General features: G+C 58.8%; 2 protein-coding genes across 8 annotated transcripts in view; one reads left to right on the plus strand and one right to left on the minus strand.

The window, feature by feature from the left end:
• The first annotated feature begins 20 nt into the window (after positions 1 to 20).
• MPG (N-methylpurine DNA glycosylase) lies at positions 21 to 8,169 on the plus strand. 2 transcript variants are annotated; one of them, XM_064592188.1, is made up of 4 exons: positions 21 to 156; positions 3,715 to 3,948; positions 4,749 to 4,953; positions 7,725 to 8,169. In XM_064592188.1, exons 2-4 carry the CDS (start codon positions 3,727 to 3,729, stop codon positions 8,099 to 8,101), a joined length of 804 nt encoding a protein of 267 aa, XP_064448258.1. In that variant the 5' UTR covers positions 21 to 156; positions 3,715 to 3,726; the 3' UTR covers positions 8,102 to 8,169. The 2 variants fall into 2 exon arrangements, with proteins under 2 accessions (XP_064448258.1, XP_045730508.1); XM_045874552.3 differs by lacking the exon at positions 21 to 156 and adding an exon at positions 1,315 to 1,475.
• NPRL3 (NPR3 like, GATOR1 complex subunit) overlaps positions 5,773 to 26,632 on the minus strand; it is a 40,608-nt gene continuing 19,748 nt past the window's right edge. For 4 of the 6 annotated variants that reach the window (XM_045874547.3, XM_045874548.3, XM_045874544.3 and 1 more), the window contains 9 exons: positions 26,300 to 26,453; positions 24,795 to 24,876; positions 17,389 to 17,526; positions 16,299 to 16,455; positions 13,310 to 13,416; positions 12,751 to 12,880; positions 10,652 to 10,841; positions 9,743 to 9,935; positions 5,773 to 8,872 (listed from right to left, as the gene is read on the minus strand). In XM_045874547.3, coding sequence (XP_045730503.1) covers positions 8,707 to 8,872; positions 9,743 to 9,935; positions 10,652 to 10,841; positions 12,751 to 12,880; positions 13,310 to 13,416; positions 16,299 to 16,455; positions 17,389 to 17,526; positions 24,795 to 24,876; positions 26,300 to 26,453 — 1,317 coding nt within the window. In that variant the 3' untranslated portion in view covers positions 5,773 to 8,706. The remainder of the gene's footprint in view (positions 8,873 to 9,742; positions 9,936 to 10,651; positions 10,842 to 12,750; positions 12,881 to 13,309; positions 13,417 to 16,298; positions 16,456 to 17,388; positions 17,527 to 24,794; positions 24,877 to 26,299; positions 26,454 to 26,632) is intronic. The other 2 variants (XM_064592186.1, XM_064592187.1) reach the window with 2 other exon arrangements.

The raw sequence follows: 26,632 nt of genomic DNA on the forward strand, positions 1-26,632 counted from the left end.
CCCCGGGGCTGGTCAGAGGAGGAGGAACACAGTGGGAGCCCAGAATCCTCCCAGCCAGACTTGCTCTCTGCTCATCTGAGGCCCCATTCACATGGCCCATCCAGCACTTCCTACCTGACATCATCCTATGCCCAGTTGCTCTCTGAGGCCCCACAGGTACCCCCTCCCAAGGCCAGGGTCACAGAAATCAAAGTGCAGGCCCTGCTCTTCAGGGGTTTTCCCAGGGCAGGGGTGGGTGATACAGGAGGGTGGGACTGTGCCTGCCACAGCAGAAGGGCCCTGCAGGGGACCCTAGAGCTACAGAGTGTATGGGGGGGGGTGACTCTGCTGGGTGTTAGGTCCCCCATTCACCCTCCTGGTCCACTGAGCCACAGGCCAGCGGTGCGCCCCTCCTACCCCCCATCCCAACCCCACGATTGTCCCCAGACACCAGCCCTGCGCTTGAACACCTCCCCCAACCCATGGCCCTTCCTTCCTCTGGACCAGACGCTGCCCTCCCCAAACTCTCTTCGCCACCCGCCTTTGGGGACTCCAATCCGATTTAAGAGATTACAGGCAGGATGGGCAGCATCAGAGGTGGGAGGGCGGGACGGTCCCCATACCGCCCCCAGCCGCTCCCCTACGAGCTGCAAGCCGGGCGTTCACGGGTCCCCCACAGCCCTACTCCGGCCTCAAGCCTCTTGAGGAGGCTGGCCACGGTCCAGCAAGCCCGCCGAGGACGTGGGCGGGCTCCTCTGGGCATCTCTGGGCGGCAGAAGGGGTGGGGGCTCCACGGCGGACAGAATCCCCGGACCCGCCCGTGATGATGACCCGGGCAGGGGGCAGGGGCTTCCGGATAAGTCTGGCATCCGCTTCCTGGCCCACTTCCCATGTCCTCTCCCCACAAGTGCCTCCCGAAGGTCGGGAGCAAGTAAAACCCCTCCGCAGTCCAGGAAGGCGTGTCCCGAGGACCGGGGCTCCGCCACCACCTCCCCCACGCTCACTCCATTGTCACCCACCGAACCGTCTGCGGGCCACCCCCCCCAACCCCCAACCGGGGCCCCTCGAGGACCGAAGCAAGACTCGTGACGGACCAGTCCTCTTGGGGGTCCGACCACTGGCTGGCGGCCGCGCAGGGACCACCGTGCTCGTGGGGGCGGGACGCAGGTCACTGGGAGGAGCACCAGGCTGCGGGGGTTCTCGCCCCCACCCCAGCGGCTTCCCCCGCGCCTCACGCCACAAGTGTCCCGGCAGCCCCCGGGCCTTTGTCCAGGATGGGAGGAGCCCCCCACCCCACCGTCCGGCCCCTCCTCCGGGGGCGGATCGGTGCCGCGCGCTCGCCGCCGCTCCCCGAGCTTCCGTCCTCCTCCGCGCAGGCGCCGGCGGCACTTCCGGGGTCGCCTCTGGGCGGGCGGGTGGGGGGCTCCCGGCGCTGCGGATCCGTGTGCCCCGAGCCCGGCCCGAGCCGCGGGATGCCGGCGCGCGGCGCGGCCCAGGTGAGTGCGCGCCCGGGTGCGCGCGCTTCTGGCTGCGCGCACGGCCGCCCCGCGCTGCGGCCGAGGGACGAACGGGCTCCGGGGGGGCAATCTCCCCCGCAGTGGCACCAGCGCTGAGCGAGCACCCGGGGAAAACCAGTAACGTGCGCGCCGGCCCCTGACGGGGGCTGCACTCCCCAGACGGGCGCCCACCGGCGTGGCGGCCCCGGCTCGGCCGCTCCCTTTGTTGTTAGGAAAGTCGAGGCCCGACCCGAGGTTGCCAGTGACGTCTGGAAGGAGCCCCCGACCCCGATTTCCTGGTTGAATGCGCTGCACTGAGGCCCAGCTCAGACATGTCCTCCCCGGGGGCCAGGCTGCGACAGAAGTGACCTGGGTTAGCCCAAGGGGCCACTTTCTCACGCTCCTCACTTAGCGCCAGTCACAGCCGGATCAGTGTTCTCTCCGTAGTTACTAACCCTCGTTTGCCTGGGTTTTGATGGAGGGCTGTTGGGTCCATTGGACACCCACATCCAGGCCAGGCTCTTTCCTGCCCTCGGCCGGCTGGACCCGCTCTGCCAGAGAGCCTAGTCCCCAGGTTTTGCCTGGACACATCCTGGAAGGAGGGTGTTTCTTGCTAACGTTCATGGAGTGCTTGTTGTATGCCAGCCACGTGCCGGCCAGACTGCTCTCATTTTTCCTCCTAACCACCTTGTGCCACAGATAACTCGGTCCCTTTCTACAGATGAGGAAAGAGGCACAGACACTTGAGGTCATTTTCTGGAGCCCTTTCTTTAGGGGGCCCTCATTTCTAACCAGGGCCAGGGATGCATGTGAGGTGCCCAGGTACACGATTTGACACAGTGCTCACTCTTGAGTTCAACAGCAGGGTCACCCGCTACTTAGTCGTGCGGCCAAACCGCCACGAAGGCCTGTGAGGTTCAGATTCTAGGTCTATAATAGAGAAACTGAGGCCTCTCTGAGCCTCAGTGCCTGCGCAGTTTTGTGAGTCCCTCACCACCCAGGGTGGGCCAGGGCTGACCCAGCATGACCCGAGTGCCATGAGGCAGGCAGGGAGCCAAACTCCAGGTGGCAGCCTCCCAGCGTCTGAGCCCATGGCGGGTACTGGCAGATGGGCTGGGCTGCAGAGACGGTCACGTCAGTGTCCACTCTCAGTAGACTGGCAGTCTCCTTTCGATCTGGAACGTCAGCACTTAGTTAAAAATAATGGGTCTGTCTCATGCCAAGGAAATGTGGGTACTACTGAAAACCAGCCCTTGCGGAGGGTGTTTCCAGGCCCCAGTGCTCACCTGCTCTTCATCTTCTCCCACTTGTAGCAGCTGGTCCCAGAACAGCTGAGTGTGTGTGGTCAGGTTTCTCAGGCTGCATGGCAGCAGGTGGGAGGTTAGGTCTTGTCCCTTGGGAGAACTCACCTTTGCCCCACTTGCTCCTTATCATTATGACATCCTGGGTCATGAGAGAGAGGACAGTTGGGGACTCACCAAGGGTCATGCCCTGAGCACTTGGGTTGGAGCAAAGAAGACAGCCTGGTGCTCCCCGACCTGTGTGTGTCAGGCCTTCCTGGCCATTCTGAGGAGGAGAGCCCTACCAACATATCAGCCGGGTGGGAGGGATTGTGGAGGACACAGTGACCCACAAACCACAAACATTCCTTGGCCAAACCCCATCAGGGTCATGGCTGTGCTTTTAAATTCCTGGTTAGGGGGGCACCTGGCCGGCTCGGTCGGAAGAGCATACAACTCTTGATCTTGGGGTCATGAGTTTGAGCCTCATGTTTGAGTGTAGAGATTACTTAAATATAAAAAATTAACTCCTGGTTAGGGTCAGTGCAAAGGGCTGGGTTCCAGAAACAAGATGAGAAGTTTGTTTGGGGTCCACGTCATGAGTGGGAATGAGGATACCAGCCCTCCTGCCCTAGGCTGGAGTCCCCACTGTCCCCTCCTCAGGCCCTGCAGCCCTCTACCATCAGCCTGTGCATCTTCTGCATGTGGACAGTGTGTGGATCAGAGTGGCTACTCTCTCGATGCCACCAACAGCCTGTCCTCCTACGCAGGCACTTCCCGAGCCTCTGGGGGCCCAGCACAGGGCCGAGTACATCAGGTATCGCGTTCCGTTGGCACCGTTACAACCCCCAAAGGGGATGCCTCCGTTTGACGGATGAGACCGGCAGTCGAATACAGTTCCTCCACTCTGACTTCACCGCAAAACCTATTCAGATTTATTTTGTCTGTTCACATTACAGCTTTCCCGCAGAATGGGGCAAAAAAAGCAGCGGCTGTTGGAGGCAGAACAGCATCCGAGTCCACCAGACAGAGCCCAGATGCTTGCCCCTCTGGAGCCCTGCTTGGGGCCACCTGCAGCCCTGAGCCCCCAGCGCAGCATCTATTTCTCAAGCCCAAAAAGCCACTCTGCACAGCTGGGATCTGAGTTTTTTGACCAGCCCGCTGTCCCCCTGGCACGGGCATTTCTGGGACAGGTACTGTCACGTAGCCAAAGAATAGGCGGAAAGGCTTCGGGCCGAGGAAGACGCAGTTCGCTGCTGGCACACTCAGCGCTCCACAGGCCCGCCCTGGTCCCCTGTGGCCTGGACTGCTCTCCCAGGTGCCCTGCTGACCTGAGAGCCCCTGCCCTGTCCTCAGCTGGCCCTTCTGTCCCCTTGGGCCTCACCCCTGCCCAGGGTGCTGTCTGGGCCACCTGCAGCTGGCTCCTCTCCCTGGTGGGCTGCCTGCACTGACCCGCTCTTGGTGGCGCTGGCTACACCCGGGGCCGTGGTCCAGGCCAGGGCCACTGCAGGGCAGCTGGTCCTGCTGCTCGGGCCTTTCAGAGCCAGGTGCATGGGAGCTGAGGAGGACGGTCCTTTGTGGTCAGTCCAGGTGGAAGGCGTCCTGGGCAGCTGTGTGGGGACAGCACTGGCGCCCTGTGCCCTCCATGCTGCCCTGCCCCAGGCTCAGCATTTAAGTCCAAGGGGACTTGGGGAGGAAGAGGCAGGGAGATGGAGGGCCCCGCCAAGAAGACTTGAAGTGTGTGACTTGACTAGTGCTGGCTTTCCAGCCTGGCCCTGGCCGGAGGTTGAGACAGCTGCCACCCGTGGACAGGATACTTAGCAGGGCCTGTGTTCCTGGGGTGGGTGACAGGACAGAGGGGAGAGTGGGGGGCCTGGCTGGACCTGGGCACCCTGGTGCACCCTGAACTGGGGAGATGATGCCCAGGCTGTGGGCTGTCACAGTTGGGTGTACCCCGGCCCCTCCCTGCTCTGAGCAGACGGACTGCCCACAGGTCCTGGTTCGACGACTTGATGACGGCACAGAGCTCCGCGGCCGCATTGTGGAGACGGAGGCATACTTGGGGCCAGAGGATGAAGCTGCCCACTCTAGGGGTGGCCGGCAGACCTCCCGCAACCGTGGCATGTTCATGAAGCCAGGAACGCTGTATGTGTACATCATCTATGGCATGTACTTCTGCATGAACGTCTCCAGCCAAGGTGAGCAGTGCTGGGGTGCTGGGGCGACAGGAGGCCTTGGGCACGGTCCCTTCAGTTGGTGGCTGGGAGATCCTGGGAGGACCAGGCCGGGGCAGGTGTCTAAGCAAAGAGGTGTCACTGCTAAGCTAGATTTTCAGGAACGCTGGCTACACTGTCAGGGCACCAGGGCCCCCACTGGATAGAGGTCATGGGTTGACCTGAACACAGAACTGACTGGTTCCGCAAGGACACCGATGGTCACAGGGATCAAAGGTGGTGTCTCCTATGACCCAGGGTGGACCTGGGAGGGGCTGGTTGTGGGGAAATGAGGGTGAGATCAGTTTGGGTTGAGTTGGGCTCAAGCCAGAGCCTCGCCAGGTGGTCAGTTATGGGATCTGAATCAGTCATTCTCCGCCGGGGATGATTTTACCACCGGGGGGGGTACCATTAGGCAATGTCCAGAGATGTGTGGTCATCCCAGCTGGTGACGTGCTACTGGCGTCTAGCAGGTGGAGGCCAGGCATGCTGCTGAACGGCCCCCACCACACAGAATCCTCTGGCCCCAAATGTCAGTAATGCCGAGCAGAGAGATGCTGGTCTAGAGCTCCCAGGAGAACCTGCTCACCCTGTGAGACCTGCTCTGGGGCACTGTGAGCGGGTGGCTGTTTTCCGGAAGCTCTGTGCTCAAAAGGAAGAGCCCACAGCGCTGTCCTGCCAGCGGCACTGCTGACCAGGAGCAGGTCCGCCTGGCCCATTCTGGCCAGCCAGTCCCAGCCTGTGGGTGTCTGTTGAATCTCCCCACTGCCCATCCCAAGAGGAGCAAATGCTCGAGGAGACCAGTAAGAAGCTTGGGGTCTGGTATATTGTGTGTCACACACATTTGTTGAATGACTCCCAACGACCTGGGAGTTGTGATTGCAGCGAGGAGACAGCTGGACACGTCCAGTGTCAGAGCCACAGGGGCTAAAGGGCCTACAGGGGACCTGCGACTGATCCTGTGCCCAAAACAAAGCAGGTGTTGAGTGAAGCTGAGTGACTGGACATCAGAGGATGGTAGGGTCCTCTTGCCATTCTGGGGAGCTTACTTTGGTTGTCTGGCTTTACTTTGGCAAGAGAACCAACCCCCTCTTGTGAAGTGGGACTGAACTCAAGAGTCTAGCATTGCCCAGGGCTGTGGTCAACACGGAAGGGGAGAAGCCCAGGATTTTGGGGTTGTGGGGGGAGATACAGTGGACAGGGCAGACATTGGAGGTGGTGCGTTACTTTATGGCCATGTGACCATCCAGGTCAAGTCAGTGCGGGGGCAGGAAACCACACAGGTGGTCAGGCCCACACAGTCAAGGCCAAGGGTCATCTGGGCAGAGTGAAGGGGAGGGGAGGCCAAGGACATGGTCATTGCCTGCCTGCCCTCAGGGTGGGGGTGGCACAGAACCAACCCGGAGGGCAGGTGGTGTAGACGGAGGACCAGCAGGTAAGGACGGGGAGACTTGGCAGGAAGAGGTTAGGGTGTCGTGTTTTCATCAGGATGAGGGACTCAGATGCATTCCAGCGTAGGGGTGTAGGGATGGAGGAGGAGGCCACTCCATCCCAGGTGTAGGGGCTCTGCAGGACAGTGAGGGACATGTGTGGCACCCCCAGGGAGCCCTGAGGCTGGCGGGCTGAGGAGCCCAGGAATCACAGAGGCACAGGAACTAACTTCCAAGGCTTTGTGTACCCCGAGTGTATCTTGAGGTCCTTGGAGAACAGGCTGGTTAAGGGGCATCTGGTCAGCTGCTGGCTACTTGAGAGGGCCTGGCTGCTGTGTCCCCTCGGGGCTCCCAGATGCCAGTGGGGAGACCTTTGTGGCCAAGGTCCAAGAGCAGAAACTGGCCTGGCCACCCGAGCCTCTCAGACCCCCCGGTGGGGTGGCGGGGGGTGGCCCGGTTAGGGGAGCAGCCTTGCTGGAGGCTGAGTTCTCGTGGCCAGGGTCCTCACTGTCTCCAGCCATGCAAGACTGAGGGAATTGGGGCAGATGCTTCTTCCTGCGTGAGCCCTGGGGCCCAGAGTGTCCGTCTGCGGTCTCTGGTCTCTAAAAGTAGCTTGGACTGGGGCGCCCGTCTAGCTCAGGTGGTGCAGCGTGTGACTCTCGATCTCAAGGGTTGTGAGTCTGAGCCCCATGTTGGGTGCAGACATGACTGAAAACAAACTTGAAGCAGCTTGGACTGATACGCAAAGGGCCAGGGCTAGAAGGGATCCCAGGGAGTGAGGGGCTGTGTGCCAGCATCTCCTCCCGCATGGTCTCCCCCTGTGTCACTGGGCAGGGCTCCCCCAGCAGCGTGAGCACACCGGTAGCTGTTCTGAGCCGACCTTCCAGCTTGGAAGGTTCCAGCTTACCCGAGCGGGTAAGGCAGATGGGGTACCCTGGGGCCGGCTCAGAATCTGGCCCAGGCCTGAGGCTTCCTGCTTCGTGGTGGGGTGACCGTGCTCACAGACGACTGGCCCTCGGGGATCTCCTTTGCCAGCCTCACAGGTGCTGCCAGCCACCAAACCAGATGAAGCCGGGGAGGAGGCCGGCTACCAGCACCCACCACGCTTCTTAAAGAATAGGTTCTCCCTAGCTAGTGGTCAGGCATTCGGGCCTCGTGGGCACAGCCCACCTTGCAGGTGCGAGTCTGCAGAAGGTGGAGGCAGCAGACGTCTGGAGACTGAGCGCAGGGGTGCTCAGCACCTCCACAGCACTGGACGTGCCCCGGGGTAGGGAGGGCAACAGCCTGCGGAGGCTCAGCTTTCTAGGCTGTCTGTGTGTCCCACAGGGGATGGGGCATGTGTCCTACTGCGAGCGCTGGAGCCCCTGGGGGGCCTGGAGACCATGCGGCAGCTTCGCAGCACCGTCCGCAGGGGCGCCACGGGCCGCGCCCTCAAAGACCGCGAGCTGTGCAGCGGCCCCTCCAAGCTGTGCCAGGCCCTGGCCATCGACAAGAGCTTCGACCAGCGGGACCTGGCCATGGACAAAGCTATGTGGTTGGAGCGCAGCCCCCCGGGGTCCAGTGAGCCAGTCGTGGTGGCGGCAGCCCGAGTGGGCGTTGGCCGTGCGGGAGAGTGGGCCCAGAAGCCCCTGCGCTTTTATGTCCGGGGCAGCCCCTGGGTCAGCGTGGTAGACAGAGCAGCTGAGCAGAACGCACGGGCCTGAGCAAGGGTCAGCTCCGACAAGGCTTTTTAATTGTTTAAAAACCAAATAAACGCTTCATGTCTAGAAAACAGTATTGCTTGTATCTCCGCCAGAGCCGCCCTCGTGGCCGTGTGCTTGCCGTCGGTCCTCCCTCCAGGACAGGACTCGGAGGCCCTGGGTGTGCGGGAGGCTGGACGCACTGTTCCTCAGGCCTGTGTGAGGGAGGGTGGGGGGCACCAGGGCAGACTCACCCCCAAGATGTGGACCAGGCCAAGCCCTTGTGAGGCAGGTGTCAAAGAGGGGCCGGGTGACAGCCTGGTCATGAGCCTCCTGGTGGCGAACACGAAAGCTGTAGCGGGGGCCGGGCCGGGCTCTCGTCCGCTCTTGGCCTCAGACACGTTTCTGCGTATCGCCCAGGGTGGCCGTGTGGAAGGCAGCAGTGGAGGGGGCCAGGGAACGAGGCCAGGGTTGGGAGGAGGGTCTGAGAGACGCACGGCCCGAATCTGTGTGTGGGAAGCACGCAGGCCTGAGTCCTGGACACTCCCTCCGGCTGGGAGCTCGGACACTGGGGCTGTTTCAAGGGCCGGATGAGAATGAGAACATGGAGGGCAGCGGCCTGCCTGGCCTCAGGGGAGCAGTGCCTGGAAGACGGCGATGACCGGGTCCTCGTGGGTGGTCACGACCAGCACACTGCGGAACTTGTCGAAGAGCATGAGCAGCTGGGAGCGCCGTGTGTTCTCATTGTACATGATCTCCTCCAGGTGGTGGCGGCCACGGAAGTAGTGCAGGAGCCTGGGGTGGGGGGAGGGCAGCGTGAGCCCAGGCAGCCCCTGTCCTAACAGCCACGGGTGGGGACCAGTGCTGACTGCCCACAGACCTAAGCAGAGCCGGCAGGGATCCTGGGGCCTCCACCCCCAACAGGGGCGGGTGAGTTCCCGGGACTTGCCGCCCACACGGTGCCCTGACGTGGGTCCGCGAGGACACACAGCTGTTCACCCCCTGGAGCCACCCGAGCCTGAGGCTCACATCCGCCCTCGGCATGCTGACATGGGTGGGGAAGTGCAGGGGACAGGTCTGCCGGGGGCTTCCCTTCTTCATGCTGCTGTGGCAGCAAGTGCCATGCGGCCATGGGCCCAGATGGGGTCACTGCTCTAGGGGCCATGTGTGGCTGGGGCAGACACAGAGGCCGGGACCCAGCTGCTTCCAAGAGTCACCTGGCATGCGGTTCTTAACTGGGGGCCTGCTGCCAGTCAGCCTCACCCCACCCAAAAAACCCTCCACCTGCAGAGCCCCCCAAGTCAAAGCTGGGTGTGACAAAAGTTTGTCACCAATGATGTAGGGGTCCTGGACAGCACCGCCCTCAGCCCGGGGCTCAGAGTTTTCCCAGTTGTGAGAGTGAGAACCTGCCGCAGCTTCCGAAGGAGTAACAAGAAACAAGGAAGTCTTGGAGGGACCCCCACGGGCAGAGGCACCAAGCCTGGGGTCTTGGCGACAGACGGTGCCGGCCACAGCAGGCACGCACAGGCGCCAGGTGGGGACACCTCAGTGCTTGAGACGCCACGGCAACCAGCAACTGCCGTTGGGTTGTGCTGGGTAAGTCCCCATCCACTTGCTGTTCTGACCCTAGAACTGGCCCAGCACCGTGGGTCACCCTGCGCCCACCTGGCAAACATGCGGAGGTCCTCGGGATTCTGGGCTGCAGGCACGCTGAGGATGGCTGCCCGCTCGTGCTCGGACAGGCTGGCCAGCAGGTTCTCCGTCATCCTCTTGTTGAGTGGTGAGTCCCCACTGGGAAGGAGCTCCGCGCTGGAGTTATCCATGCTGGGGCTAGTGAGGGTCATGTCGTCACTGCTGGCTGTGGGTGGGCACGGGTCAGGGAGCAGCCGGCCGCCCAAACACACCCCTGGTGCACCTGCTGTGCCGTCCGTGTCCACCGGGAATCCGCTGCCACACCCTCTGGTAGCAGCCTCCACACCCCAAGGCAGGCCTGCTCATCCCACCCCTCGTCCCAAGATAGACAAGGGAGGGCCCTGAGCAAGGCTGGGTCCTTGCACTGAACTTGAAGATCAAGGTCAGGCCTCCATCTAGGGAGCCTTCCAGCCCTTCGTCTCCCCCGAACCTGGGAAGCCTGGGGGACCCGGGGCCTGGCAATGGGCTGTGGCCTTTGGGCGCATGCGGTGGCCACAGCGGCTCTTCTAAGAAGCAACCGTGAGTCAGTGTCTCCCCACAGGCCCCAAAAAGGCAGGCTCAGCTATCCCCCAGTGAGGCTGGGACATCTGCTCTGATCCCAGGCTGCTCGGGTGCCCAGAGCCACAGATGTGCAGGAGATGAGGGAGAGGGGTCTCCTGCCGTCCTTCAAGGGGCGAGCTGCTCAGCAGGGGACGGTGGCTGTGCGTGTGAGGGCCCAGCTGCCCACATAGGGGGCGGGAGTGTGTGCACACGCACGGCCCTGTGAGGGCGCCTCGGTCAGCCCCAGCAGTGCCCATGTCGGGATCCTGGCTGCCACTCCCAAGTACCTCCCAAATGCCACCCCCACCCACCAGACGGATGCCCTGGGCAGGGGGCACCTACTTGGGGAACCAAAGCTGAGCGCATTAGGTGTGCTGAGGCTGCGGCCGCTGACCCTGGCGGTGAGGGGGACATCGTCCTCTCGAGGGTGGGGCTCGTCCTCACTGGGCGAGGCCATCAGGCACACGTAGGTGTGCAGCTGGACAAGGAGTCTGTGCTGCAGCATCCACACCACCATCTGAATGAGCTGGGTCTGCAGGACAGGCGGCACGAGGCCCAGGGCAGTGGAGGAAGGCTAGTCCCCCACCACTGCCTTGCTCCCCTCCAGGGAGGACCAAGGAGCCATGACCTAAGACACGATCCCCACGAGTCATCCCAGAGGCAAGGGGTCCATGAGCTCCAGGGGCCTGACCCCGGGGCACAAGGCTCCCCACCTCAGAAAAGGACCCCTCAGCTGCTGGCCAAGCCCAGCTCCTTGCTCCAGGGAAGGCCACAGGAGCGCTCCCACCGCACACTCGGGCCGCCCCCGTGCCCGGCCTTTCGTGCCCAGAGCTAAGAAGAAGGGCCGAGTACATGGAGGCCCTACTCGGCCCTGTCGCTCAGACCCCCACCACACAGAGCTGGGCCTGTGGGGGCCTCCGCACTGTGGCCTGGACACTGTTCACAAAGAGGCTGCAGGCAGCTGTCCACAGAGCAGAAGTCCTCTGCCTGGCTCAACCTGGAAGGACCTCAGCCCTGGACTGGGAGCCCTGATGAGGTGTGTGGAGTCCACCCTTATCTCATGGGGCTGGCCCCTCAGCAGGACCAGTGAGGAGCCCCGAACAGGCCAAGCTCGAGCATGGGTGAGCAGGGAGGTCACACATCTGCCTGCTCGGCTTTGGGAGTCCCCCCTGGGAAGGGACGGCTGACCACGCATGGAAACAGGGATGTACCACGTACCATGGGCAGGTCATGACCTGGTCAAACCAAATAAATTTTGAAAAGGACTGTAAGATAGTTAGAATTAAGGAATAAAACAAAGGGGCTTCATAAGCACTCCAGAGCACACGCCAGTCCCTGAAGCAGAAGACGTGACAAGCAGGCGCCTCACCCCACTCCATCTGAGCCCCTTGACCAAGCACAAGGCGGCCCCCAGGCATGGCCTGGAAAATCCACCCGTCATCTGGACCATTAGGAAGCTTCTGCTGGGGGAAGTGAGGGCACAGATGCAAAGTGTGGCTTTTATTCAGCTGGCAGGGCCTGGCACAGTTCCTGGAAACCAAAGGCCCCGTGAAAGACGGCCTTTAGAACTCTGTCACACTCAGCATCTGAATGAACTCAAGAACCAGGATCCCCTCCTCATTCACAACTTGAGAAGGGAAAGGGTTTGCTTTTAAGGACTGGTTTTGCCTAACAGATCTCACACTCATTTAAAAAAATACTTTCCTTCTGAAGACAAACCCTTGAGAACACCCAGCCCCATCTCCCAACACCTGCCCCAACCTGGCTCTGTGGTCCCTGCCCAGAGTTCCAGAGCTCCGGGCCTTCAGCACAGAGGAGGGAGGAAGAGGCTCGTTCTGGGATCCAGCCTGCACCTGACCCAGAACTCACCAGTTCATTCCATATGCTCATGCCTCCCTGGATGAGCCCTTGCCACACCCAGCAACCCCACCTGTCCCTCGCCTGGACCCAGGCCCACTGGGGCCTGTCCCAGGCCTGTCCTCTCCAGATCCTCTTGGATGAGGAGATTCTGGGGACCAGTGGGCCCAGGACTTAGACCCACATACCCTGTGGTCTCCTGGACCATGGAGAGGGAGAGGGCAGGAAGCCAGGGCCCAAGTTCAGTGAAAACAAAGCTGACTCGGCAACTCCCCAGGAAAGGTTACCACTCTCGGACACCTGGGCCTCTTAACTTGGTTCTAACCCCGAGAACCACTCACGGCAGCCAGGCTAGGCTCCACTGGGGGGTTGGGGGGTGGGACTTGGGACTGCCCAAGTGTCTGCAGGTAGCTCGGCTGGGGAGCCAGCTATTGGGTCACCCTGGCGTGACATGTACCACCTACACAGCCAAGCCCCCTCCTCCCCAAAACCCAGGCTAAGGGTACAGCAGCACTGCGGGCCCTGGGATAAGGAACTTACACTGGGAGGGTGGTTCCCGGACTCCCTGGACTCCTGCGACTTACCTCCTGCACAGGGGGCGCGAGGGGGTTCCTGAATTCTGACAAGGAGACGGGCAAGGAGAACTTCGCAAGGACGGAGGGCAGGTCGTGAGCTGGAAACTGACGGGAGAACTGTTCGGCCAGTGGGGAGTACCTGGGAGAGGTGAGGCGAGCGTGCCCATGAGCTCAGCAGGCCTCGCCATCGCTTCCTGACATCTGTGCCCTTGCCGCGAGCCCAGGGCGGACAGCAGGGAGGCGCAGCACGGCAGGTGGCCCAGGATGGATGCCATGCGGACAGAACCCAGGTGCTTTCCCTCAACGGACGGCAGGAGCCACGGGCACAGGCCAAAGCCCCTCTGAGCCCCCGAGTCAAGATCAAGGCTCCCACCCCCCACCAGGCACCCCATCTGGAGCCCACTGGCCGGACCCTGCATGGGGGCTTTGAATGCCGGAAGAGCACAGGCCCGGGGCAGGCCACATGGCACAGGACCAGCCCAGAATTAGAACGTGGACACAGCAGAGGCCAGCAAGCAAGCCCAAGTGGGGAGCACCATCCTGGGCTCCAGCAGCCAGAGATACTCACAGACACACGCTGGCGTTGGGAGAAAGCATGTAGACGTTGTTCTCACACAGCGGGTAGATGATGATGGCCTTACCCCAGTACACCAGGTGGGCCGCGAGCTGGAAAACCTGCAGGCAGTGGGAGCTCGGAGGATACTGCCCGACTCTCCAACCCCCTACCTGGGCGTTTGGCACAGCACACGCACAATAACCCTTCTTATCACTGGTCCCTGGTGTGGTTTGGGACAGTCACTTCCCAGAGGACCGTGACCACAGGACCCTGTCCAGGCTGGCACTCAGGAAAGGTCTCATGAGCATGGGGACACACGAGGCCTGGGACACCTCACCTCGGCAAACAGGACCACCAGCCCAACACGGCAGAAACCTCAGTTCCTTCACCACCGCTCTTCTCTCTCCTCCCAAGTCTTACTGACACTCACTCCAAAGCAAGGATACGCCCGCTTTCCTCCACCTGCCATCGCCCTCACCTGTGCCGTCCACCTCCCACCACTCCCTGCAGCCAGAGCACCATTCTGGAGACCAGAGGTCTGAACTCGTAGCTCGGGCTGGACTCCAGCTCTCAGCAGGGACACGATCTCCGGAGACTCTGGGGGAAAAGCTGCCCTACCTCCTCGAGCGGCAGTGTTCCTTGGCGTGTGGCCACATCCCTCCGATCTCTGCCTCCGTGGTCGTACCCCCTGCCCATCTCTCACAAGGGCCCTGTGGTGACACTGGGCCCACCCGGACAATCCAGGGTCACTGCCCACCTCAAGGTCCTTCATCACATCTGCAAAGTCCCACATAAGGTTGCATTCCCAGGACCTAGGGAGTAGGATGTGAAGGTCTGTGGGGAGCCAATCACAAGGAATGGCAGTGTGACCCTCATTTTCTGATTCAAAGATAATGTGTTAATAATTGATTCATACAAAAAGTCTGGAAGAATCTACAATGGTTACCTCTGCGATATAGGATTGCAGGGATTCTCTGCCTGTAACTTGTGTAATATTTGAACATACTAACTTTATCACGACAAAAAAGCCCAAAATAGGGGAGATGGGTGGGAGGACGGGTGAAACAGGTGAAGGGGGTTAAGAGCGCACTTATCTTGGGGATGAAGCACTAACATACGGAACTGCTGACTCACTGTACTGTACACCTGAAACTAAGACAACACTGTATGCTAATTATGCTAGAATTAAAAGCCCAAAATACTGACTTTGCCTGTGATGGAACACGAATTATTTAAGATTTTATTTTTTCTTAAGCAATCTCTACACCCAACGTGGGGCTCAAACTCACGATCCCAAGATCCAGAGTCGCAGGCTCCATCGACTGAGCCAGCCGGGCACCCTGAGAACCTAAGTCGCTTTAAATCATCTGAAGACACTCACACCTGAAGCTGACACTTTCTCCCTAGGGGGGCCATCCGTGCTTGGGGCTCCAACCGGGCTCAGCCAGCTCTGCTGTCCTCGGGGCCCCCAAGGGGCCACCTGCCATAGGTAACAGCAGCTGCAGAGGCCAGGGAGGCCGACCACCACACCAGCAGGAAACGCTGATTTGAGGAGCGTTCAGTGGGGAAGGTTACGGAAGGGAAAAACGGTCTCCCCATGGCGAGGCTAGGGCAGGGAAGTGAAGGGGACATCACCAGAGCTTTGTCTTTGTCCAAAGAGACCGAGAAACTTGAAAGCTTAGCCCATATGGGTCAGAACACAAGCTCTGCAGTGTGTACGAAACAGCCAGCATGTTTAAGGTTCTATCTTGTGGATGATGCTACGAAGGGGAGCAGGACGCGATGCTCAGCGGGTCCCCTCCAGTCCAGGAGCCCGTATGACAATGCACAAGGGCAGAATCTGATAGACGGTCTCGGGGGATGGACAAAGGTCATGGGTACAGACAAGGGAAGGACTCATTCTGGATGGCAGACTCAGAAAACACTGCTTTGGGAAACACAGGCCTGAGAGTTAGGCTCCCCCAACGGCTAAGGACCAAGGCCAAAGGCATGCCTCTGGCTGGGTGGGGGGCAGGCCTGCCTCACGCCCGCCTCACGCCTGGGCTCCTCTTCCTCAGAGCCACGGCTCCGGGGACAGGTCCTGCTGCCCCCTGGTGGCCACACGGTGCCCACCGCGGCCAGACTGTGGTCCTGCCCTCGGCTGTCACTTGGGAGGAACAACCGCCCTGGGACCTTCAACCTCTTCCTGTGCTTCTCCTCACTCCCTGGCCCCCACCCAGGCTCCAACCAGATCACAGCCAGAACTGAGGGCATCCGGCTTTCGTTTTCGGCTCAGGTCGTGATCTTGGGGTCATGAGATCACAGGAGATCGATCCCTGGGTTAGGCTCCCTGTTCAGCAAGGGGTCTGCGGGGGATTCTCTCCCTCTCCCCCCCGCCTCTCCCCCAGCTCGCGTGTACTCATGCGTGTTCTCTCAAATACGTAAATAAATCTTAAGAAAGAAAACCTGCAGCCCACAAGCACATGGCTCAGCAAGAGGGTGGGACCTCCTACAGAACACAGGCCTGAATGCACACGCAAGGGGGGTGGTCAAGGCCAGCAGGTTAGGCCCTGGTTCTGCACACAGGTGGGCCCTCACCTCCCACACTGGCGAAGTAGAGATGTGGTACTTTCTCACAGGGTGACACCCTGCGGGCCCCTGCTTCAACCCTGCAAGCCCCCAGCCCTGGCACCCCATCCTCCACAGCCAGTCACCCAGCACCTGGGGGGGCCTCATGCCTCACGACTCCTGGACAGGGGACAACATCAGTCCCCCACAGCCAGTTCACAAAGCCAGCCCCGACTCAGATTCCAGAACTTGGAGCCAACCCAGGAACAACCCACCCCACCACAGCAGGCGACGCAGTGGCGCTCAGCTGGACAGAGGTCCTGGGGACACAGCACACAGGCAGCCTGCTTTCCTGAGGCCCTGACCTCCCACCTCCTCCCAAGGACCACCTGCTTTGAGGTGCCCGCCCATTCTCCCCAACTGAGGGTGTGTCCCCAGGCCCCCAGGCTGATACCTGCAGCAAGGCCAGGTCTGCATCCTGGGCCAGCTGCTGCAGGTTCTTCACGGCGGATGTGGTCTTGATGACACGCACCAGGGCCGGGGAGCAGTCGAGCGGGAGCTCGCCCAGCAGGGACTTCTCATCACTGAGCAGCAGCAGAGCGTGGTAGGGGCTGCAGAGCAGAGTCAGGGGTCAGCGGGACACGCGAGCCCAGGCCCCCTGACCAGGCACACTGCTGGGGCACACACACTGAACCCGAGGGAAGAGGCCACCGCAAGGGTTACACAGAAGGAGCAGTGCATCCAGGGGCCTCTAAGAAGCCACAAGGGTCACTACAACCCTCAGAAAAAACAAAGTGGAACAAAACTGAAGGCGGCCTGACGACCCAACTCCATCTCCCACCTCCGGGACTGCCCAGCGAACATCTGTCGACTGAAAAAATACATGAATCTTTTCCAAGCAAAGAGTCCCAAATATGGAAAAGCAAAATCCCCACCACAGGCTATGAATAGAACTACATAAAAATATACTTCAGCAAGGAAGTCCAGGAGGAAGGACACGGACTTAGAGCACAGACGGGGCAAGGGAGAGACGGCTAGGTAGTGCCTTGCTTTCTCTCCTCTCCAAATTTTCTGTAATGTGCCCAGATTTCTTTTTTTAGTTATAAAAATATCTAAGGAAACGGAACTTTAATGGGGGTGGGGGGGTTGCAAAAACTGAGCTTAGCTCTTTCCTTGCAGGAAACCAGTTAAATTAAGAAACTGAGTTCCCACAAGTTCTGATTCAAATGCAGGAGGTCCGGTGAGCAGCCCTGGCAGGACGCAACTCCCCCCACAGTCCCGCATCTCGCCAGGGAGCTCGGCCCCTACAGCCCTGCCCGGGCCTGAGGCGAAGACCCCCGAGCAAAGAGCCTCATCACCCTCGTGGTGCCGAGAGAGCCCGGAGGAAACTTGCGGTTGGTCGTTTCTGGACAAAAACCAGACCCCAAAATACGCGTTCTCACTTCTATCAGCAGTAGAGCTTTACCTGCCGATTCCTGCGGCAGGAAGAGGAAAGGACAACTCTCCCTGGGCAGAAGCTAGGCAGTATGTGGGCTGGCACTCACCGGATGGCTTTCAGGCTGCGCTCGATGGCTTCAGGTGGAATGAGGCTGGCAGCGGCGTAGTGGATCTTATGAGGCAGGCAGAAGCTCACCTCCAGCCAGCTGTTGATGTGGAGCTGCACCACGCCTGAAGTACACAAGCTGCAGAGAACAGGCCCCGCTGCCGTCAGGTGCCACCGCGAACCCACACACACACACACACACCACACAGAACCCCGTGAAGCCCTTGGGCAAGAAAACATCTTTCCAGATCTCAGGTGTTTAAGAGAAGAACACACACAAATGTATCTCTGGGTCGCCCTGGAATCTGCAGTCCGACCAGAGTGCAAGGACTCGAGGGAAGCCTCTTCCGTGTCTGCCCCAGAGGCTCAACGTCGCAGGGCTAAGGCCTCCTCGGTACAGGGTGAGGGCCAGGCCCCTCGCACACCCCGTGAAGGCCCCACCACAGGTGGGCAGCTAGGCAGGGCAGGGCCTGTCTCCAAAAGAGAGAGGTGGGCAGGAGGGGAAAGGTGTGTGCGGGGGGTGCCAAGCCTCCCAAAACGTCCTGTCAGGGAGAAGCACAAGGCACCCTCCTCCCTACAGATGCCAAGCTGCACCAAAGCAACCGTCCAAGCCAGCCTCAGCTGCAAACCTCTCACTCCACACCTCCTCGGTGACAGCAGTTTGGTTCTTTCAGGACCAAACACTGCTCAGGGCACATAGGCCACCCTGTCCCTGAATCCTTGTTTCTCCTACATCCCACCCTGACCATCTGCAAATCCTGTCTGCTCTCCCTACAGACCTGCGCAGCACCAGCCCCCGTCCACCCTCCCCACTCAGACCCCCATGGGAGCCCCAGCCAAGGCCCACAAATGCCCGGAGCCCCACATGACCTGCCCGCTTTTCTCGGACCTTCTCTCCTAGCCCAGGCTGTCTGGGTCCACCTGTACTGACCACTCTCCTCTTCTCGGCCTCTAGTGCTCCCTCCAGGTGCCCTGGGTTCCTTCCCCGTTCCAGGTCTCAATTCAAGCACCACCTTCTCCGTGAGGTGAGCCCTGGCCCAGCCCCAGCCCCCCAGGCAATCACTGCTGTGTGGTCATGCATGTCTGGAGCACTTGACCACAGGATGCACCTACTTGTCTGCTACTGGATGCAGTTTCCCCGACAGAATTCAGTCACCAGCTGTGGTCTTAGGTTTCATTAACTGCTCCCCGCATAGCTAGTCAAGTGTTTGGTGCTTGGGGGGCACTGAGAACCATCTCATGAACAGAGGAAGGTAAGGGGCCCAAGGAACACGCTGCCAACTCTGGGCAGACAATCTCCCGGGAAGCCCCTGCTCAGAGAACAGGTTGCTGGTGGCTCCACAGTAGGCTTGTGCCCTGTATGCCCTGCACCGCAGAACCACACACAGAGCTGTTTCCAGCAGGTGCTTCTGAAACCCTCCAATGAGAAGCCAGCCTGACAGCACCCAAAGCCTGGTGCACGGCTCCTGTACTAAGTGCTAACAGCACTTGGTGTCTGACACAGAGAAGTGACTACTTGGGCAAAGCCCCACTGGCTGGTCCTCACCACACCCCTGGCAGGTGGACAAGACAGGGAGGATGTGTGCCCACTTCGAGGCCTGGCCTGGCCCAGTTCTTCCCATCACATTCCAACCCCACTCTTCAATTCCCAAGTGTCTGGAGAGGCCAAGACGCCCACATCCGGCCAAGTGTGGGGCGGGCCATGGCTCAGGAAACCTGTCTCAGACCTCCCTCAGGGGCACACAAATGCACGGTGCTGGCAGGCGGCCCTAAGGCCCTCACTGCCCACACCCACAGGCTGTTCTTACCATCTCTTCCCCGAAGCCTCAGGCAGCAGACCAACTACCACAGGCTTCTCCACGGGTCCACCCAAAGAGCCGGCAGAATCTGTGGTCAGCTGTTTTCTCAAGCAGGGAATGTGTAATGAGGAGAAAAAACAGGGGGAAGAACACAGAGCACATCCGTGACCTCCAGGACCCCCTAGGATTCCTGCCAACACCACTATGTGCTCATTGCCCCGTGACGCACTCTCAGGACATCTGCACCACTGAATAGCCCCCGGAGGGAGGGTCAGAGCACCCACTGCTGGGAGGGTGGGGGCTGCAGGCTGTGGCTGAGTCTGGAAGGCAAAGGTTTGGTCACTGCTGATGCCACAGTCCCTCAGTGTGAAATGCATGGGTGGGTCTGATAAGAGTCACAATCTAGAGAAGAGATCTGGGATCCTTCCCCAAGGTCCCAGAAGAACCGAGTGCTAGTAAGCACCTGGGTGGCTCAGTCGGTTAGGCAACTGCCTTTGGCTCAGGTCATGATCTTGGAGTCCTGGGATCGAGTCCCACATCAGGCTCCCTGCTCAGCGGGGAGTCTGCTTCTCCCTCTGACCCTCCCCCCGCCATGCTCTCTCTCTCCCTCTCTTTTTGTCTCTCAAATAAATAAAATCCTTAAAAAAAATTAAATTAAAAAAAAGAACGGAGTGCTAAGTAAGTAAATATGAGCAGATGGAGGTTCTCAGAGCCTCCCCAAACTTTGGGCAAGGGTCTTTGCAGGTGGACAGCTCCCATCAAACCCTGAGAAACAACCTCTTACAAAATCCAAGGTCACACCATGGGAGGGCTGCCCAGTGGATGAGAGTCTCAGCATCCATGTACAAAAGGAAGAGAAGAGTGAGGAAAAGCAGGGCTGCAGGGAGAGCGAACTTGACAAAGCTAACATGGGCAGGCTTCCTCCCTCCTCTGTTTCACTATATACCTGGACAGAAAGGCTGGTGGACTGAAAGAAAAGTCTGCTTCCGAGCTGTCATCCTTAGGATATGGCTCAAAGTAGCAGATGGAACACCAGAGAATCAGAATTAAACACTGAGACTCCTATGACCTCACACACAGCTGATTTTGCTCCCCCAGGAGCTTGGCAATGACACATGCATGCACACACTGGTGTGGGGTCTTCTCCCGAACGCTCCCACGTCGGTTCCCTGGTGTTCATGTGGATTTCCACTTTTCCAGGCATCTGTCCCACCCATGGAGTACTTCGCACTGAGATGCAGCGTGGAGCCTGCGTGGAACATGCCCACCCACACGGAGCCCCGGGAAGCCCACAGTCCTCCTGCAGCAAGAGGTGAGCCAGGAGCCGCAATGAAGTCTGCTCAGAGGAGGGGAAAAAAGCCTCCTCTCTGTGTTTGAAGCACAGTTTGTTTTTTCCTAACACCTCCAGGGTGGAGGCGGCCCACCCTCCGAAAATCTGAGGCTACGACTCATGTATATATTTTATTATTGCAGAATAGTTGACATACAGCTTGTACCAGGTTCGGTGTTCGACAGTTCTCCACATTACTCAGTGCTCACCCCCGTAAGCGTAGTCGCCGTCTGTCACCAAATAACATTACTGCAGTATTACTGAGTATATTCCCTATGCCACATAAAGTGCACTTTTAAGACCAGACTCTCGGGGCGCCTGGGTGGCTCAGTTGGTTAAGAGACTGCCTTCGGCTCAGGTCATGATCCTGGAGTCCCGGGATCGAGTCCCGCATCGGGCTCCCTGCTCGGCAGGGAGTCTGCTTCTCCCTCTGACCCTCCTCCCTCTCATGCTCTCTGTCTCTCATTCTCTCTCTCTCAAATAAATAAATAAAATCTTAAAAAAAAAAAAAAAAGACCAGACTCTCTAGGGTTCCTGCTATGTCTGTACTTCTGCTGGCAAGGCAGTCATGTCTGGTCTGGAAACACCTTCCGAAAGGCGCTGCCCCACGTGAGGCTTATCCAGCCTGCCACACAACTCGGGGCCACACAGCGTCGCCCAGCCCCATCTGCCATGCGAGATAGATGCTCCGAGTCCTAAGCAATGACTGTGCATGAGGCAACACACTGGCCTTCAAGACATGCCCTTATCGTTCCCACCCCAGATGGAAGGCAGTGTGTACCGGCTTACTCCGTTACCCTCTCATCTCACCACGTGAGAAAGAACTTCAGCTCCTAACGCTTTAGCTAAGAGCTGAAACCCCCTTCTTTGGTCTCCCGGCCAGCCCAGCACCTCCCGATCACTCTGGTTCCACACACAGCCAGGCTTCCTACTACATGGCGTGGGACACTGTACACAATTCAAGAGGGTCGAGTGGGCTACAAAAGGCCCACCTTGAAATTTCACACAAAAGGTGTACAGAAGTGCATTTTATGGAAAAAGGCACTAAAACTCCCAGAATATTAGTGGAGGAGTCTGTGGCCGCATCTCTGCTCTGAGCAGAGAGCACTGGGAGGCAGCAGTGAACAAGCACAGAGTTCCCAATGCCACCTGCTCGGTCGGCCAGGCCCTGGGCAGCTCCCCTGAGCTCTGAGCCTCCTGGCCCCACCACAGGCCCCGTTACCTCTGAAAACCATTCAACAAACACTTTGTCAAGCCATGGACTCCACAACAACATGACTGCTGTCTACTCGTTCCTTCAAGCGACAGCAGGCAACCACAAGGTCTGTTACTGAAAGTGAAGGGACATTCCCCGACTTCACGGAAGACCCAACCTGACCGTCACACAAATGCGTGGGGCACGCTCACTGAGGTCACCGGGCCCCAGGGGGAGACACAGAAGCTGCAACAGTCAGGGTAGGCTCCAAGGGAGTCATGCTACCAGCCTATGCTCACAGACACTTAGGTCCCGGGGCACGAGGCCACACCACAACCCTGGATTTTAATTAAAACAGCAAATCCAGAACTCCTTTGAGAAGTCTCACCCCGATCTCCAACCTCCACGTCTCTCATGTCTGCTCAGAGAAAACCTTTCCCAGGATCTGCTGGAAAGCTGTGCCAAAGGGAGACGGCGGCTCTGTTGCTACCGGATCAGTCATGTAAACCCACGTCTCCCTTTCTCAGCTCCAAGGTAAGTCCACCCTGCAGCAGCAAAGGGAAAGCCACAGCCCAGGGGGGCTCCTGGGCAGTCGCGGAGCCCCTGCTATTGGCAGGCTGGGACAGGGTGCAGGGGAGGACCCCACTGTCCCTGGGACTCCCACCAGAGTGGCAATGCTGCTGGCTTGCGGGAGCTGGGCCCCAGAACCCACGACTGGGCAGGGTGGGGCCTGGGAATAGGAAAAGGTGGGTGGGTGGGGGTTCGCCCAGAGGAAACGGGATCCTGAACACTAACACACTAGGGTGCTTGGGCTAGAGGAAGGAGGCAAATGCTCAACAGTGAACGCTGGGAGCCTTTCTTCCCCAAAACTCTGATTCCTGGCCTCCTTTACACAATGCCCACTGTGGGGCGCTGTGCTGCCTCAAGTTCTGAGCAGCGGCAGGTGGGCCGACCACCCAGCCCTTCACTGCCTCCAGCTTGCAGTTCAAATGTAAGAAAGCACAGTCCATTCTTTCTTTAGACATAGCGAGTCTGGTCCTGGTTTGGTGTTTATGTCCGGGTTAACCTGAACTTTGCCTGTGGCCTGACCGTAGCTGAGGCAGGCAGAGTACCTTTCAGAGCAAGGGAGCATGCTCCAAGGAAGTGGTTCCCAGCACCAGCCAGCCCAAGACCAAAGGGCAGCACTTCTCTGACTGCAGAGACTTCGATGTGGTCATGAGCGATGTAACGGGGGGAGGGGGGAACTACAGGACGAGAGTTCCCGTGCCCTAACAGCCAGCAATCACCGGGGTCAGGACAAAGCAAGCCCTGCTCTGCCTCCTGTGTGACGGACGGGGGTCTGAGGACAGCTTGGGCAGGACAGGGGGACGCGCACGGCGGCATCTGGACACGGCTGTGGACACAGCTCACCAAGACCCTGGGCCAGCACAGCCGGAGGAAGAGGGATCTCCTGTGGGGCCAGTGGGGGTGCAGCCTGAGGCAAAGCCCCACATGGACGTGCGCCCTATCACAAGGGCTTTACCTCCTTGGCCTGGCAATTCTGCTGTTGGGAATTCATCGGACAGATAAACAGGTGCAAGTGCACAACCCCACGTGCGCACAGCTGAGCATCAGGCCTTGCAGCACCAGAGGCTGAGGCCAACGAAATGCCCAGGACAGGGGCTGGCTAACTGGGTAGCCGCAGAAGCAGCAGCCCTTATTTCCCAGTAGAGACAGGGTCAAGGCGACACGGCTAAACTGAGAAGGCAGGGGTCGTCCACACGTGCAGTGTAAAGGGACAAAGGGGGTCAGTGTCCACCTGTGTGTGCCTCCAGGCCAGCGGTGCAGGATGGCACATGCCACGTGCCGGCCTGCTGACATGCTTCTGCCACCGGGACGGGGGCCTGGTGGTGGTACAGCAGGAAAGGCACACAACACTGATTTTCAGACTGGATGGATACATGACCTTTTCAAAAGCTTCAGTTAAAACAGCAAAAAGAACGGGGCACCTGGGTGGCTCAGCCGTGATGCGTCTGCCTTCGATTCAGGTCATGATCCTGGAGTCCAAGGATCAAGCCCCACATTGGGCTCCCTGTTTAGCAGGGAGCCTGCTTCTCCCTCCCCCTCTGCCCCTCACCCTGCTCTAGCATGCTCTTTCTCAAATAAAGAAATAAAATCTTTTTTAAAAATTAATTTAAAAAACAGCAGAAAGAATGAAAAATTTCCAAAACGCTCATAACAATAATCACTGGGTACGGGACCATAGATGGGCTCTGTTTTCTCTATACTCTTCTACATTTCCTAAATACCAATAACGAGCACGTATTGTCGGTGAGATCAGGAAAACCGCTAATACCAAAAAAGGATGCTAGACAAGCCACCCTCCCTGGGCTTGGATGACACGTGGTCTCGCCAGCCACAGCTCAGACCCAGCCCACCACCAGTGGGTAGCGTGGAGCCTGCCGATGGAGTGAAGCGCCGAGAAGGCCCAGGGCTGCGTGCACGGACAAGGCCCAGAGAAGAAGCCTGCACCTCAGTGCAGACTGTGCAGCAACATGTCTGGTGCTCTGAGTGGTGGCCCCTCGAGAACCAATGGTCCCGGAGCAGAAGGGCACAGCTTGCAGGGGAAGTGTCACCTGGGCACCCTCCCGAGCCCCCTCCACCACCTCCCACCCACCCTGCATACCCAGGCTCAGGGAGCAGTGGACCCTCTTAAAAGAAAAGAAGTTCTTTGCTTCTCCACAGAAAGCTGGGAACACCAATATGACTGGAACAACTGAGAGGCTCTGCTGGGTCTGCAACGCGGGCTGCCTTCCTAAACTCAGCCCCCAAACCCCAAGTCCCACGAGTGGAGGGCACCCTCTGAGCCTCAGTTTCCTCCTCAGTGAAGTGATGACAGTGACACCCATCTTAGGAGGCAGACCCAGAACTTGGCACCGTGTCACCTGATCTGTATCTCATGACTCACAAGAATTTCAGGCTCTCATGCGTGACTTCAGGGTCGGTTCAGGGGGCTGGCACTCCCAATCCTCTCACCCCCATCTCAGTGGTACAACAGGAGAACGGGCAGCAAGGCCCACGGGCAGGGGCACCACCTGTCTTACCTGTCATAAGCTTCCTTGAGGTCCCTGGCCAGCTTGCACTTGGGCAGAATGTGATGAAATGGGGACTGAGGACCATCATTTGCTGCAAGAATCAGAATACAGAGAATTTAGAGCCTCCAAAGCAAGGAAATATGCAAAGGCTAGAATGGAAAATACCTTTAAAAACAAGTCTGACTCTTGGTTTTGACTCAGATCATGATCTCAGGGTGTCGTGAGACAGAGCCCCGCATTGAGCTCCTCACTCAGCAGGGGAGCCTGCTCAAGATTCTTTCTCTCCCTCTGCCCCTCCCAACGCCTGCACTCACATGCTCTCTCTAAAATACATAAATCTTAAAACAAATAAAATTTAACTGAAAATAATCTGTGCAAACAGTTGAATTAAGATGAAACTTTGGCTGTGTTCAACTGTCTTTATATGGGAGATCTGTATGGAAACTTCACCACTGGTGCCCCCTGTCCCTGCAGCCAGTTCACCGGTGGCCCCAGACGCCCAGAGACACTTTCCGCCTGGTGAGCAGGTGCTTCCATGCCTCATCCCACTCACTCATACCAATACTATTTATTTTTATGATCAAAAGTCTTTCATTAATCCTTTCTCACTAATGCCTTAAAATATGTAGTTAAATTGAATTTGTAAAAAAAATTTCCTGTGATAGGGGTGCCCGTGTGCCTCAGTTGGTGAAGCGTCTGCCTTAAGCTTGGGTCATGATCCCAGGGTCCTGGGTTCGAGTCCCTCTGCCGCTCCCCCTGCTTGCACGCTCTTTCTCTCAAATAAATGAAATCTTAAAAAAAAAAAAAAATTTCTGTGATAAAGTCAGACTCTAAAGAGAATTTTTTTTAAACAGCTTCTGGATTGTTATTAATCAACACATAACTGGCCAAAACATTATACATTTTGACAGCTGTCAAATATAAAAAGCAAGTTTTCACTGAAAATGCACCTGAGTGGGACAGTTCCCGTACGCCGATCACTACTTTCACTTATTGCTAGAGTTACACCGGGGTCACCTTCAAACCTGTTTCTGGTTTTCTCTTGTTTCAGAGGCGCTGACCTGAGATGGAGATGGAGTGTGTCGCAAGTAGGCGTTTCTCTGTGCTTAGAGGTGTTATGGAATGCCAAAATCCACAGGGGGATCTACTGGCAAATGATACCTTTAATAATCGGCCCGTTGGTAACTCAGCTAGGTCCTCCTTCACTTCACTTGGAAGCAAGGGACTGGGAAGGGCCCACCTTGCCAGCCCCGTTCCCAGCAGCCCCTGCGCACGGCCCCCCACCACAGGCCGTGGGGCAGTGCCGCTGGGAGGCGGGGCGCCGTTCGGGCTGGGGATCCATCTCCAGCATCAGTTCAGAGCTGCTCTCCAGCTGTGTCCCTTGGGGCGTCCTCCCTTCGCAGGGAAGATCACCAGACCAGCACATATGGCCTTGGTGCCTGTCTCTGCATCTGCAAACCTGGACTGGGGCCCCTGGTGCGTGTGTGGAGCAGAGAGACTCCCGCAGCGCTCACCATCAGCCACCGCGGACACCTCGTCCTGCAGCGCCAGGATCAGCTTGGCCTCTCTCGTGAGGTACTGGCAGCGGCGTTCCTCATGCTGCAGCACGGTGGCGATGCGTCGGGAAAGGGTGTGCAGACAGTTTATCACCGACGGGTCCGCATTGGCCTGCGGGAGAGGCCACGTGGGACTCAGACGGCACCCAGGCACGGCCAACCCAGGGCACGAGGAACCCTCTCCTCCTTTCCCGCACAGCCCCCTCCAGGTGCCGCTGCGGTCCCCGGCCCTGTGTCCCCTCCAAGGTCTGTCCACACAAACACAAGTGTGCTCAGCATCCCAGCTCGGGA

This window comes from Mirounga angustirostris, unplaced genomic scaffold (genome assembly GCF_029215605.1).
Source record: "Mirounga angustirostris isolate CCGP_5_RB_7025 unplaced genomic scaffold, mMirAng1.0.hap1 SCAF_5, whole genome shotgun sequence".
NCBI classification, from domain to species: Eukaryota; Metazoa; Chordata; class Mammalia; order Carnivora; family Phocidae; genus Mirounga; species Mirounga angustirostris.

What these genes read in the sequence shown, in the direction of transcription:
- MPG (XM_045874552.3), top strand. Translation starts at nt 1,452, where the DNA reads ATGCCGGCGCGCGGCGCGGCCCAG. An exon ending in CGGCGCGCGGCGCGGCCCAG is followed by an intron (nt 1,476 to 3,714) that starts GTGAGTGCGCGC and finishes TTCACATTACAG; the next exon opens with CTTTCCCGCAGAATGGGGCA. An exon ending in CATGAACGTCTCCAGCCAAG is followed by an intron (nt 4,954 to 7,724) that starts GTGAGCAGTGCT and finishes TGTGTCCCACAG; the next exon opens with GGGATGGGGCATGTGTCCTA.